The sequence below is a fragment of the Lissotriton vulgaris genome, chromosome 7 (genome assembly GCF_964263255.1).
Source record: "Lissotriton vulgaris chromosome 7, aLisVul1.2, whole genome shotgun sequence".
NCBI classification, from domain to species: Eukaryota; Metazoa; Chordata; class Amphibia; order Caudata; family Salamandridae; genus Lissotriton; species Lissotriton vulgaris.
This window is the reverse complement of record NC_141695.1, coordinates 1,193,956,701-1,193,972,207: the sequence shown is the minus strand read 5'-3', so window position 1 is coordinate 1,193,972,207 and position 15,507 is coordinate 1,193,956,701. Positions and strand designations below refer to the sequence as shown.

At 46.2% G+C, this 15,507-nt stretch overlaps 1 protein-coding gene across 1 annotated transcript in view; it reads left to right on the top strand.

Annotated features, from left to right (window-relative positions):
• LOC147703147 (integrin alpha-L-like) overlaps positions 1-15,507 on the top strand; it is a 546,902-nt gene that overhangs the window by 416,332 nt on the left and 115,063 nt on the right. The window contains exons 16-17 of the mRNA XM_086931681.1: positions 14,039-14,199; positions 14,287-14,438. Of these exons, the coding sequence (XP_086787807.1) occupies positions 14,039-14,199; positions 14,287-14,438 (313 nt within the window). The remainder of the gene's footprint in view (positions 1-14,038; positions 14,200-14,286; positions 14,439-15,507) is intronic.

The window sequence follows — 15,507 nt, the reverse complement described above, 5'->3', positions numbered from 1 at the left end:
TTCCACTCACAGCATGAAGGTGCAGGCTCCCGAGCTCGTCAGCTCACAAAATTTAAACAGTTCAATGGGTGGGAGCGCACCAGACACGTCCCAACGTAATTACCTCAAGCATTGTGGTTCATGTAGTTCATTATTTCTCGCTCAATTCATTTCAAAGTGTTCATAGCCAGTGCTGTATTATTAGTTTCAATTCGTATCCCTAGACACGTGTTTCATGATTCCTCAATCATCAGTAGGGAAAAAAGGCAAAGTTCATAGGTTGCAGAGCGTGCTGCCCCGTCTCTCAGGACCAGTTCCACTCACAGCATGAAGGTGCAGGCTCCCGAGCTCGTCAGCTTACAAAATTTAAACAGTTCAACGGGTGGGAGCGCACCAGGCACGTCCCAACGTAATTACCTTAAGCATGATGGTTCATGTAGTTCATTATTTCTCGCTCAATTCATTTCAAAGTGTTCATAGCCAGTGCTGTATTATTAGTTTCAATTCGTAACCCTAGACACGTGTTTCATGATTCCTCAATCATCAGTAGGGAAAAAAGGCAAAGTTCATAGGTTGCAGGTCGTGCTGCCTCATCTCTCAGGACCAGTTCCACTCACAGCATGAAGGTGCAGGCTCCCGAGCTCGTCAGCTCACAAAATTTAAACAGTTCAAGGGGTGGGAGCGCACCAGACACGTCCCAACGTAATTACCTCAAGCATGATGGTTCATGTAGTTCATTATTTCTCGCTCAATTCATTTCAAAGTGTTCATAGCCAGTGCTGTATTATTAGTTTCAATTCGTATCCCTAGACACGTGTTTCATGATTCCTCAATCATCAGTAGGGAAAAAAGGCAAAGTTCGTAGGTTGCAGGGCGTGCTGCCTCGTCTCTCAGGACCAGTTCCACTCACAGCATGAAGGTGCAGGCTCCCGAGCTCGTCAGCTCACAAAATTTAAACAGTTTAAGGGGTGGGAGCGCACCAGACACGTCCCAACGTAATTACCTCAAGCATGATGGTTCATGTAGTTCATTATTTCTCACTCAATTCATTTCAAAGTGTTCATAGCCAGTGCTGTATTATTAGTTTCAATTCGTATCCCTAGACACGTGTTTCATGATTCCTCAATCATCAGTAGGGAAAAAAGGCAAAGTTCGTAGGTTGCAGGGCGTGCTGCCTCGTCTCTCAGGACCAGTTCCACTCACAGCATGAAGGTGCAGGCTCCCGAGCTCGTCAGCTCACAAAATTTAAACAGTTCAAGGGGTGGGAGCGCACCAGACACGTCCCAAAGTAATTACCTCAAGCATGATGGTTCATGTAGTTCATTATTTCTCGCTCAATTCATTTCAAAGTGTTCATAGCCAGTGCTGTATTATTAGTTTCAATTCGTATCCCTAGACACGTGTTTCACTATGAACACTTTGAATTGAACTGAACGAAAGTGATGAATTACATGAGCCATCATGCCAAAGGTAATTTCGTTGGGGCGTGTCTGGTGCGCTCCCACCTCCCTGAAAGTATCAAATTCCTGTGAGCTGACGAGCTCGGGAGCCTGCACCTTCATGCTGTGAGTGGAACTGGTCCTGAGAGATAAGGCAGCATGCCCTGCAACCTATGAACTTTGCTTTTTTTTCCCTACTGACGATCGAGGAATCATGAAACATGTGTCTAGGGATACGAATTGAAACTAATAATGCAGCACTAGCTATGAGCACTTTGAATTGAACTGAACGAGAAGTGATGAACTACATGAGCCATCATGCCAAAGGTAATTTCGTTGGGGCGTGTCTGGTGCGCTCCCACCTCCCTGAAAGTATCAAATTCCTGTGAGCTGACGAGCTCGGGAGCCTGCACCTTCATGCTGTGAGTGGAACTGGTCCTGAGAGATAAGGCAGCATGCCCTGCAACCTATGAACTTTGCTTTTTTTGCCTACTGACGATTGAGGAATCATGAAACACGTGTCTAGGGATACGAATTGAAACTAATAATGCAGCACTGGCTATGAACACTTTGAATTGGACTGAACGAGAAGTGATGAACTACATGAGCCATCATGCCAAAGGTAATTTCGTTGGGGCGTGCCTGGTGCGCTCCCACCTCCCTGAAAGTAGCAGTATTATTAAGCGTCTTTGCTCATCTTCATATTACTATTTATAGTCCTAATTTCTATGGGCCAGCTGTATCAAACAGTTTTACCCATTCTGTGTCTATGGGAAAATGTGCTCATACATATGTCCCGCATCTTTTTTATTTTCGCATACCTCTGTACGCATACGTTCCCTTATGTGGGCATAGACAAACTTATAGCTTCAATGAAGCGTGGTGTGTCTTTATGTCCGATTAAACACTTGAGGACTCTTCGTGTGAATCCCAGCTTTATTGTGGCTTTCTCTATTCCTACCGTTTTGAAACACATCTTGTTACTTTGTTTATCACCACCTGCGTATGTTCTCTTGTTCGTAACTTTCATTTTAACGACATCCCATGATGCGTTGTGTTTGAACGTTTTCATCTTGCTATCTACGTAAACCAAAGCCCCTTCCAGGAGTGCCTCAGCCCTAGTGCTAATGCTCTAAGTACGGGGGGTCCTGCACCTCCATTCCTAGAAACCCACCACTGCCAACAGCCCAGGGCAGACAATGCGTCCCAGCACCAGAAGTCATGCGGACCCCAGCACCATTAACAGCAAGGCTAACAATGAATGTGCTACTGCACAGGCTTAGCAGTAGCTGCAGTCAGTGCACTGAATGCCCAAGACTAAAGTCCTGCGAAATGGTGACCTCCCTGCTCCGCTATTCCTCAATAGGTTCTTCTGAGAAAATCCAAAGAAATCCCACAGGTCCCTCAGTATGAAAACTATGTGCCACTTGAGTGCACAATAAAAATAAAGCATTTATGAGTGTTTTTCTTTAATAGTGGGTGGGTATTTATTTTAGTGCACAGGTTAAAAAAAATACTGCATTATTCAGGTGTCTTGATTGTAGCACATCTGAAACTGGAATGAGTATGGAAAGGGACGAGGAATGTGTGTGAGGATGATGATGCCAATGACTACCTGGAAGGTACTCCATGACAGTGGCTGGTGAATCGGGACTGACCACCGCAGCTCCTCAATGCGGCATCCTGTTTGCAGCCACCAACCAAGTCACTGTTGGGATCTGGTTGAAATGTGTTAGGGTGGGAGCTTGTGGGTGTTCTGCTTTGGAATGTGTAGTGCGGTGCCAGTGGCAGTTGCTGCCGGGAGCTGGAGGTTACCAGATGGAATAAAGCTGATCCCAAACCTATTTGGTGTCTTCTCTTCAATGGCAACAAGTTGGTCTGGTGCCTTCAGTTTCCCCTCCTGCGGTGTGCGTAGGAGCTGCCCAAATCCAATAAATCCCTGAGAATGTGTGTGGATTTGAGAGACCTTAACTCTAACATCTGGGTTGATCACCAACCCCTATCGAACATCAATGAGATGTTGGCTACTTTGGAAGGTGCCAGGTTTTTCACTTCCCTGGACATTTCCTCAGCTTACCACCAAATTGAACTTTGTAAAGATTCAAGGCACCTTACGTCATTTGTTACACCGGAGTCGGCTTATCATTACAAACGTATGCCTTGTGGTCTTGCCTCAGCTTCTGCAGGGTTCCAGGGATTGACGAACAATTTATTCAAGGACACTGTAGGAGTCGTTTTGTTTCAAGATGACATTCTGATTTATGGTAAAACTGAGTCTGAACATGATGACAGGGTTACGCATGTTTTAAGCATCATTAGGTCTAGTGGTTTGACATGAAGAATAGATACATGCAAATTCCTTCAAAAGGGAGTTGACTACCTTGGTCATCATATCTCTCACAGAGGTGTGGAACCAAAATTAAAAATTATTGTGGCATCCAAATTGCACCCAAACCTGTGAACAAGGACCAGCTCCGCTCTTATTTGGTTGGTGGAATACCTCGCCAAATTTGTGAGCAATTTTTCCAGCAAAACAGCGTCTTTGCTGAATCTTTTGAAGAAGAATGTCAAGTATGTGTGGGATCATGATTGCAATAACAATTTTGAATCAATTAAGCAGGAAATTGTACATGCTTGTCCTCTTAAACTGTTTAATATTAATGACCAGTGCATCATATTCCCTGATTCTTTTTTTTTAAATGTTATTGCAGATCTAGAAAACATATAGTTTGTACACATCGATGCGCCCACCCCTCCCAAATGCCACATACAAATCTTCAATCAGTTCTCTACACAGCAGTATGCCCACATCCTGGAGGCTGGGCGGCATCATTTAGCTAGTGTTCTGAACCGGTAGTGGCCTAGGGAGGCCAGGGCTCGCACTTGGTCAGAAAATTCTATATCCACTTTTAACTCTAACATCCCCTTCCCCAATCCCCTATGGTTGAACGATCCATGCCTGCGGCCAAATAGGTGGTCCTAGCGTGTACTATTACTATTGTCCTAATGTCCCTTCACCAGCCATCCCATCCTTTGGTGCATTCACTCTTGGGGGTACGCCCCGCAGGCGCTCATTTTATCTCATACCTATCGAACACACTACTCAGAGCTTCAGCTTACGCCATCCTACTACCGTACCATCCCTTTACAACAACATGGGATTCCCTACCCTTCCCTCCCACCCCCCCATCAACCTCAACTGGTGTGGACCTGGCTTGTACTGAATATCTAACACTGTGACCTTATGCTCTATATTGTGTATCTTTAGGAACTTCCTTTCCCAACCCTTCGCTTTTAGCCCTCTTCAGTCTCTAAACTGTTTTTGAACGTCTGCGTTAGGTCTTCCCATGCCCTCGCCATTTCTAAGCTCTTCTCATTAGCCGTGCAGGTTGCCTGCCTATGTCTAATAGTACCTTCGCTACTGGCCCATTTGCACATCTCACTTGCCCATCTCTTACTCGAGGGGCCCTCCTTCAATTTCCAATGCCAGGTTATCTCCCTCTGGGCTAGCATAAGGCCTAAGTCAATAAATTTGCTGGTGATCTTAGTTCTTTTTGTGTGAGGAAACCACAGCAGCAGACAAGTCGCCATGTCGTATACTATCTGCCTGTCCGTAGCCTCGTTTAATAGCTTCCCTACCTCAGCCCAATAGAGTCCCAGCCTAGTCCCAAATCATGTGCTCTAGCTCTACATCAAGCATCAGGCATCGAGGGCAGGCCGCATCTTGGACCAGGAAATACTTCTTTATTTTCCACGGGGTAAGGTAGGCCCTATGGAGCACAAAAAAGTGCACTTGTTGGAAGCGAGCATTCCTGCTCCCCTTCCATGTCCTCTTCAGGATCTGTCCCCACGTCACATCTGGTATAGGTTTCCCCACCTTCTCCTCCCATTTCTGCTTGAGTGCAGTAAGTGGTTCTAATCCTTCCTGCAACATTCGGGACTGTAAACAAGTGATCGCATTAAAAGTGCCCGCCGCCATCACCACGTACTGGCAAGCCATCGTGGTCTTAGGTTCCATTTGCCCTGACTTCCAATGCTTCCTGATCGCCGATGTAACGGCCATGTGTAATAAGAAAGTCCCATCAGGAAGACCATACTGTTCTTGCACTGCTCGGAAGGGCAACAATTCACCCTCAGCGTACAGGTCCCCTATTACTTGGAGCCCCAGGTCTTCCCATTCCATTAACCGAGACCAGTCTCCCCCGTGTGGCAAGGCCGTCAGCATGCCCAGAGGTATTTCGGGCGCATATGGGTGAATCACACCTGCTTTACGCTGACTTTTATTCCAGCATAATCTCAGGGTTCTTTCTTCTGACGTCAACTCCTTTAACTCCAGCTTTTGTTGCATGACAATATAGGAGAGTACATGCCTCTGGATTCCCAGCTCTCGGGTCTGTTCCGAGCCCCTGAACTCATTTGCAACATTCTGCGTGAGAACCTGCAGTTGCGCTGCTAAATAGTAGAGTTCAAAGTTAGGGACAGCCAACCCTCCGTCCAATTTCGGTCTCAGCAGCGTATCCAGCGCCACTCGTCTCCTCCCATGCCCCCATATGAAATCTATTGTGAGCGTACGCAGTTCGCGAAAGAATCTCGGGGGTATCCACAGTGGTAGCGTACGGAAATAGTAGAGTAATCGAGGCAGGGCCAACATTTTCAATAGTGCCACTCTTCCCACCACTGTTAAGGGAAGTGTAGCCCAAAATGTCATACAGCCTCTCAGAGCCCTTATACAGCGCCCCACATTCCCTTCCAGCATGGCATCCGTGTCATGATATATTCGGACTCCCAGGTAGGTGAAGCATGATCGCTCCCATACCAGTCCAGATGGTAGCGCTGGTTGCTGCATGTCTTCCTTCAAAGGGAAAACACATGTCTTTCCCCAGTTAACTCTAAGGCCAGAGAGAGCCCGAATTCCGTGAGCAGGGTCACCGCTCCTTGTAGTGCCACGGTCGCGTCTTCCAGAAACAGGAGCAGGTCATCCGCATATAATGAAATATGATGTGGATTTCCTCTGCATATAAGGCCATTATATGCCCTTCCCGTTCTGGCTTGGGTCGCTAGAGGTACAATCGCCAATGCGAACAGCAAGGGCGAGAGCGAACAGCCTTGCCTTATGCCTCTCTGGACCGGGTATTGCGAGGATATGACATTACCCATTCTCACCCTGGCCGTCGATAAAGAATATAGGATCCTCGTCCATCTCCTAAATCGTTCTCCAAGACCAAACCTCTCTAGCACTCTATCCAGGTAGGACCATTCCAGGCTATCAAAAGCCTTCTCTATGTCCACCGACAATACAACCGGTAGCATATCAACATCCAGATCACTTTCCAACACTCGTATTAGCCGTCGAACATTCCCCGACGTATTCCTAGTCGGAATAAACCCCGCTTGGTCCATATGTATCAAGGCAGTCATGTGGGGTAGCAACCTCGTGGCCAATATTTTGCTCAGGATTTTATAGTCCACCGTCAACATTGATAATGGCCTATAAGAAGTTACATCACTACCATCCCTTCCAGGTTTTAACAGGGGAATCACCAGCGCCTCCCTCATGGACTGCGGTAGATGTCCCTGTTCCGCCGCCTCATTATACACCTCCACTAATCGGGGCACTAGAACATCTACGTATTTTACATAAAATTCTATAGGGAGCCCATCCACTCCTGGTGTCTTATTCTTGGCCATCTGCTTGATCGCTCCTCTCACCTCTCCTAACTGAATTTTCTGCCCTAATTTCTCAGCATCTTTTTCCTCCAACTGCGGTAGCTGGGTCCCCATTAGATATTCCTCTATGTCTAGCCCCTCAGCCTCTAGATGAGTGCGATACAGTATCGTATAGTATCTCAAGAAGCACGAGAGGATTTCGGACTGGGAGTACACTACCTCCCCCGATTCTGTTCTCATGTTTAAGATTGAGCACCCCCCTGACACTGGTGTTGCTAGTTTTGCTAGAAGTGTCCCTACTTTGTCTCCCTCCGCATGCACTTTTACCATATACTGTCTGTAGTCAAAGCACCGCAATCTTTCTGTCTCAGCCGCCACACGCTCTTTAGCCTCCACTAGCCGTTCCTGGAGACCCTTCTGCTCTGGTCTCTGCTGCTCTACTGCTCGCAGCTCCGCTTCTGCCTTCTCCACATCTGCCAACACTACCTTCCTCTCCCCCGCGTGATTGCTAATGCATAGCCCTCGCACCACTACCTTGAAAGCGCCCCATTCCACTCCCCTGGTAGACGCCGTTCCTACGTTCACTGCAAAGTAGTTATCAATTCCTGTCTGTATTTTAGTGCTAAAGATCAAATCTTCCAGGGTGTCCGGTCGCAACCGCCAAGTGGGTATCGCAGTTCTCGCTTGTTGCCATTGGAAGGCCACCACTTGAGGATTATGATCCGACAATGTCCTGGTCAAGTATTCAGAGCGAGTCGCCAGGAGTGCTAACATACGACTACAAAGAATCGTGTCAATTCTAACATGCAACTCGTGGAGCGCAGAGAAAAAGGAATAATCCCTATCTTCCGGATGGTGCCCTCTCCATATATCCGTGAGCCCCCACTTGTCCTGCCAATTCGCTCTCAGCTTTGCCGCTCTGTGGACCAGAGAATCATTCAGTGGAGGGTGCGACCTGTCTAGAAGTACATCAGTTATAGAGTTAAAATCTCCCCCCAATATCACAGTACCAGCTAGAGATCCAGATAATTTATCCAGAAACCGGGGTTGGTCTGTGTTTGGGGCATAGACACTGCAGAGCACCACTTCTCTTCTATATAATCTCCCCTCCACCGCCACATATCTACCCTCCGGGTCTACCATTGCAGTTGTCATCTGAAAAGGAGTCCCCGCTCTCACCCATATCATGACCCCCCTGGCAAACGCCGAGTATGTTGTACCAAACACCTGACCCCCGCCATCGCCTCTGTACTGCTGTACATTCTTGTCTAGTCAAGTCGGTTTTTTGGAGTAACGCTATGTGGATCCCCCGCCTCACCAAATATGCATGCACCTTATGGCACCTGGACATAGTATGCAATCCACGTACGTTCCATGTGATACATTTCAGTTCAGGTAATGTCCCCATCGTCAAGGCACTCTGTACTCTCCCTCCCCCAGCATTGCCAGCCCACACCAGGACCCTTGAACCTTAAACCCGTAATTTGTTGAACAATTCCCAGTACCCTCCCCCCCAGAACAGGACCCAATAACACAGTATCAGTCCCCATCCAAACTTCCATAACATTTCACACACCCCTACCCTGTAGTTACCACCACAGGCCGCCTTAAGGGCTATAGGGAAGTGGCGTAGGCCCGACAGGTGATGGCTCATCATATTCACTGATGCAAGCAACGTGGGTTTAGGGGCTGTCCTTATGCAAAAGAGAGGTGATAGTTGTGAGGAAAAAATTGCTTTCACTTCAAGAACATTAAGGGGCACTGAATGCACTTATTTCAACATTGAAAAGGAAGCTTTAGCCTTGTGGTGGGGTGTCCAAGACTTCAATTTTTTTGTGGGAAAATGAATTTATTTTAACGACTGATCATAAACCTTTCACCACTAAAGGTGGAGGCCACATATTGCGAAGTGGCAGTTTAGACTGCAAGAGTTTTGTTACCGCCTAGAATATGTAGCTGGTGCAAAGATTCATGTAGCCGATTGTTTATCTAGGTTACCTCTCTCATGCAGTGGATGTGTGTTGGCATCAGATGACTTGGAAATGGTGTGTGCGGTGTGCTCCTTTGAGAACACTGTAGGTGGTCCACTTTCTGAACAAGAATGGTTGCAAGCCATGTCAAGTAATGCGGAGGTCAGAATGGTTATAGACTTTTTAGCTAGAGTGTGGCCTAACAACAAGGATTGTCCCTCCGAGTTGATTCCTTACAAAAAGATCGGTGAGGATTTATCTTTGGTTGATGGGGTGTAAGGAGCGGTGGTTTACTGGTGGTTCCTGTGTCCATGCGCATGAGGATTTTGGACTTGGCCCAGGAAGGTCATCTGCAAATTCGTTCCATGAAACACAGAGTTAGGGAAGATTTTTGGTGGCCTGGTTTAGACAGAGATGTTGAACACTATGTTCGTGACTGCTGCATCTATGTTGTGAGTGACAAGTCTCAGGTGACCCACCCCTGTGGCAGTGAAAAACTCACTGTGGTGCAAACTGGCCTTTGAAGTTGCCTGTCCTTTTGGGCTTAATGGGAGTTCTCCCAAGTATGCTTTGGTCCTCATTGATTACATGTCGAAATGGTCTGAGGTCAGGTTTGTGGATAATGTAAATTCTTTGTTTGTTTTTTCAATATGTGCTTCTCAGGGAGGGTTTTTCTGAAGAATTGGTGTTGGACAATAGAACTCAGTTGGTTTCCAGGGAAATGCAAGACTTCCCCATGGACATTGGTGTAAAGCATATTCTTACTTCCCTTCGCCATCCCTGCAGCAACGGTTTAGTTGAACGCTTCAACCGTGTTATCAAGGAACATTTGCAACTTGCCTTGGTCAATGGTTTTCATTGGTGGCAAGCTGTTTTTTAAATTTTTTTTTTTTTTTTATTGTCAGTTTGATAGCGCCAATTCACCTGCAGGTCTCAGGGCGCTTTGACCGCAAAACACAACAACCGAGTTAGCCGAAAGGGAGTGGAGGAACTGGGCAAGACTATGCTGGGCTGAGCGTTGCTCTGAATAGAATTGTTTTTAGGGCTTTCCTGAAACGGAGTAGATTGCCATCCTTGCGGAGGGCCTCAGGCAAATCGTTCCAGAGCTTAGGTAGTAGGACGGAGAAAGATCTCCCGCCCTTTGTGGCCAGTCTGAACCGAGGACATACAAGCAGTTGGGCGTCGGAGGACCTGAGACTTCTTTCATGTCTGTAAATCTCCAGCCGTTCCTTGATGTACGCCGGGGCTTGTCCATAGATGGATTTGTGGGCTATACAGAGGCTTTTGAAGACTGACCTTTGCCCAACTGGCAGCCAATGAAGGCTCTGTAATAGCGGGGAGGCATGTGCTCTTCTTGGGAGTTTGAAGATGAGTCTAGCCGCGTCGTTTAAGACCACCTGCAGTCTATTAATTAAAGTTTTTGGTAAGCCCAGGTAGAGCGCATTTCCGTAATCAAGCCTCGACAGTATGGTGGCAGAAACTACTGTGCGAAGCATTGACTGTTACCAACATGTTGTGGGCAGTGAGATCTACGCCTTATGTTAGCACCGTATGGCTTCATTAACCTTACTCAGAGGTAGAGTTGCAGGTTCCAAGTTGAACAAGGAGTGGATGTCCAGCAGAGAGGTTGATAAGAAGAAGTTGTTGGATGTGGTGGATGTCAGAACTGCTGTTCAAGCCAAGTATGGCACTAGGTCTGGAAATTCTGGTGCCCTTTCAGTTAATGTGGGTGACTGGGTCAGAGCAAAAAAACCCGGCCTTATCCGCAAAGGCGAGTCACGCTTTTCAACACCCAGAAGAGTGTCTGTGGTGAAAGATCATGTGGTGGTGCTAGAGAACAGCAAGGTATGGAACAAGTGTGCTGTTTCTGTGGTACCTGAATCAAAGGTTGGTTATGTCAACAAGAGAATCTGTGTTCATTCTTCCCCCGCGGTTGTGCCTGGTAGTGTTCATGGGAGGGGGGACAGTCAGTCTGGCTGTGTCCCCGCGCGGGGTGTCTGCCAGGTTGAGATCTTTTCCTTCCAAATTTCAAGATTACATCATGTTGTAGACTTTTGTTTGTTCATAGGTTTCCTCATCTTTTCCACGTGATGTGCCTGTGTTATTGCTCTTATGCATTACCTTGCTATGTTATTTCTGTATATGATGCATTCACCTTGTTTTGTTAATTCTGTTATCATATTGTTTTTTTCATCTTTTTTTTTTGAGTTGTAAAGGAAGGGGTGTGTTGGGATCTGGTTGGAATGTGTTGGGGTGGGAGCTCATGGGGGCTCATGGATGTTCTGCTTTGGAATGTGTAGTGTGGTGCCAGCAGCAGTTGCTGCCGGGAACTGGAGGTTACCAGATGGAATAAAGCTGATCCCAAACCTACTTGGTGTCTTCTCTTCAGACACCCAGTACTAGTATCTCAACATTCCCCTCGTGTCCCTTCTGCACCTTGGCAGAGCCAATGTTAAATGCCAGCAGCGCCAGTGCATGCGGTGCGTTGGAAGGGTCAAATTATGTTTTTTTGGGAGTTGGCCATGCCATTTGGCCTGGCCCCTATGTGCAAGAGAGGCCTACACTTTCCTTGGAATCTGTCTAGCATTTGGTAAGGATATATAAGTGTTATTATGGGGGAGGGCTTCAAAAGTTGCAAGCGACTCCCACCCCTTGGATCTTTGAAGCAGACTGTGTGCTGTTATCACAGGAAGTTGAGAATATAGAAATTAAATTAAGAATGGGACCAGTGCCAGCATCTCACCCCTTCCTGTATCCCAACAAATGCTGCAGTATCAGACCTGATTCCCAGGGGCTCATTATTTAGGGAGCCACCGGGATTCTCTTTAGACTTACATCCCTTTCAGAGGCTGGGCAGAGCACTCCACCTGATATTAAAGAGCCAAGTGTTCATTTTCAGGTGCTCTGCAATATGGGATTTACAGCCTGGCTCCGGTCCTTTGTCAAAGTGCTTAACGCTTGGCCGTAGGCGCAGGTGAGAGTCAATGGCATTTTGTCTCCACCCTTCTTAATACACAGGGTCACCAGGCAGGGAAGCTCTCTTTCTCCACTGCTGTTTGCCCTGGTGATTGAGCCCTTGGGGTCTGGGTTTGCTGCAATGCCCAACTCTAGAGATTCCAGTGACTGAACTGCCTGAAAGACTGCGTTGCATTATACACAGACGACATATTAATTTTCCTTTGCCAGCCACATATCACTGGACCGCGGATCCTACAGATACTTCGGCATTAGCAGGAGATAAAAACTGATAAAACTGGAATGTGACCTGTGCTGTACATGGAAGAGCTGTTACGTATTGTTATCATATCAGAATCGATCACGCACTAAAGAGAACTACCTTGTGTTCGAACGTTCACCTTGTGAAAGAGTAAAATACAATCACTCAAAGTGATGTTAGCCTGTGACTGAAGTGGACTGACCCCCGCCCCATACTGTATACTAATGTGGGCAGAATCAAAATATGAATGACAGACCAACAGATCCATGGATGAAGACAACTGAAAGCCCCTCTAAATAAGCATTATATATATATATATATATTCCAGCCAAACACTCTCCTTTGTGTAAGAAAGAAATCCGGGCCACTTTTAGAGTTTTGCAAAGCGTGTTTTAATTCAAAAACGGCTTTTCCTCGACGCGTTTCGCAGGTGAAACCGGCTTTCTCACGATAACGAGCAAACTGAATTACGTGCAATATATACAAAGTCACATGGTATTAACGTCATACCCATGGTAATAAACAACAGACTTACTGATTTACAAGCGGGCTGTGTTCAAGCATTATTATACATCGTTAAATAAACATTACGTTTGAAACATGCCTGGTACTGTTGTAATACATCAACATTGCATGTCAAATCACCGTGTTAAGTGAGTTAATTCATTCCAAAGGCAAACACCGGGATGATCGGTGCCAATCACCAATGTCCGTCTCAAAGAAAACAATAAAGTAAGCCAAGTGGGCTGAAAAAAAGTGTATGGCAAGCCGCCAATCTCGTTCGGCTAATGTGGGGAAAATTATTGGTAACCACTCGGCCTATATATATATATATATATATATATATATATATATATATATATATATATATATATATATATATATATATTTATATATATATATATATATATATATATATATATATATATATCACACCGAACTTCTGCGGGGAAGAACGAAATACTCCAATAGCTGCAGTGTGTAATCTCAATATTTAATGGCACAAAGAAAGACGCGTTTCAACCTCTCGTTGGGTCTTGGTCACATTTACATTTAAAAATATATATATCTTTTAAATCAAAAGGTCTTGGCTATCTCAAGACCTCACAAGGTGATGGATGGAATGCTTGATTTAATCTCAGCCGCTCAAGCTACATTCCAGTCTATTGTCTTTGCCTCATCAAGCCTCTCTAGACAAACGTCCATTTTATCTAAAGTAGTTCTATAAATGCTCCTCATGGGAACAGTCCATCCTGAACTGTCAGGCAAGGTCCCGCCTAGAAGAACATGTAATCCCCAAACTGTTTTAGGCCTATTTGGGCTCTTTCAGTCGAGTGTAGCCAGAGTCATTTTGGACAGTATGCATGGGAGTTACATCTGGGCACACCCGTCGAAACTTAGGCATCAACTGCAACAAACAACAAAGCGATGGATGGAACGCTTAAATTAATCTCAGTCAATGGCGATCACTCTGGTGGAGGGGCTTGTGAATGTTCCATCCCATCATTTTTCATCCTCCATGCCTGTGTAGACAAAGATCCAATTTGTGGAAATCACATATTTTGGCCTTTAGGGCATAGCTTTAGTCCCATGCCACAGGAATAAACCTATACACCATAATTGACAGATTAATACATTATCAAGTTACATTTTATGAGGTACGTTTATGCAAAATGTAATCACAGATTTGTCTCACAACAATGTGGCAAATAGGATTCTTTGACTTAAATATTAACCTTTCTTCATCCTTCTGTTCCATGTTTCAGGTCTCGTCCAATTTTGAACATCTCAACCTCTATGAGCTTTCAACCGCCAGAAATTCTCCTGAAAATGTTTGAGTGCTCGGGAGAAGTCAAGAGCCAACAGGAGCCTGGCAGCATCATCACCCTGTGCTTCAATAGCAGCTATGTCACCACCACCTACTTGGGTCAGCTCTGCTTCCATCATTAGTTTCCATCCCCTCCACAGGCTGGTCTCATCCTTTCTCACGGTTATGTATCTTTGCTCTCCATAGGCCGCCTCTCATTCAACCTGACCTACCGACTGGAGCTGGACGCCAACCGCATGAAGGTCAGGGTAGTCTTCCAGAATGGCAAGAGGGTCATTACAGACACCCTGCTTATCACCAAAGGCCAGAGTTGTGCCACACAGGCCATCTTCCTCCCGGTAGGTGCCTTAGCCCTGATCTGCTGATCAGTGACATCTTAGATATCATATAGGGATTGCCACAGTAGCGTCTTCTAGCCTTGATTTACACTTTGCTATCCCCTGCATTAGTTTTCCTACCTTGGGCCTTACGGGTTACAGGACAAGTCCCAGAGGGCAGTGAGAATCACATTGTAGTTCCCACCCCTTATCCAACCCCTGGCTCTGCTGCTTAGCTCTGTGAAGAACCATGGATGGAACAAGGAATGTGCCTCGTGTTGACCTTCAACGACCTCCTGTGTTTTGCCAATTGTCTGAGGGGGGACAAGGGGTGTTAACCTTTAACATCAGCAGGCGATTAAAGAAGAAGGGAAAGTGACAGCCCATGAACTGGGCACCTGGAGCCACCATAACCATATAGCACTGCAGGAGCAGGACCACTAGCAGCTCTCTCATTATTCTGTGCATGTGCCTGAACCACAAGAGACCTGTTACAGTGGGCTTCTCTCCCTGGAGAACAGTGTTGCCTCAGCCCTTTGTTGTCATCTCCTTAGGGCTTTCAGACTCCAAGATGCTTTTCTAAGTGAAGTTGGTGGCAGGAGAGAATGGGTGATGTTTTGTGAAGTAGCTTTTATAGATTAATGCCGCTGTCACCAGCTGCCCCAAAGCTCCACCTAGACCCGATTACCAGGGCCATTTTAATTCCGATGGAGCTGCTACCAGAAAGTGTTGGCTCCATTGGAATTCAGGTGGTGTTTCTGGGTGCAATATGAAAATGAGGACTAACCGGGAGTCCTGACTGGAATTACCACGTATCCTGGAAGTTCCTAATTTCGAAGGATCCGACTCATAAACTATGGGGCTTATTTACAAGCCCCTTGCGTCACTTTTGCGTCATTTTTAACATGAGAAAAGTGACGTACGGGTGGCGCAAGGGACTTTTAAATGATCCCCATATCTGTGCAACTCTGGAGTTATCAGTACCCCTGGTATAGGTAACTCACTGGCTGATTCCGTAGCGCACTCGTAAGTTGGCTCAAAAAGGGCACCATCCGGCAAAAGGGGTGTGATTAGCAAAAGATCCTGCGCT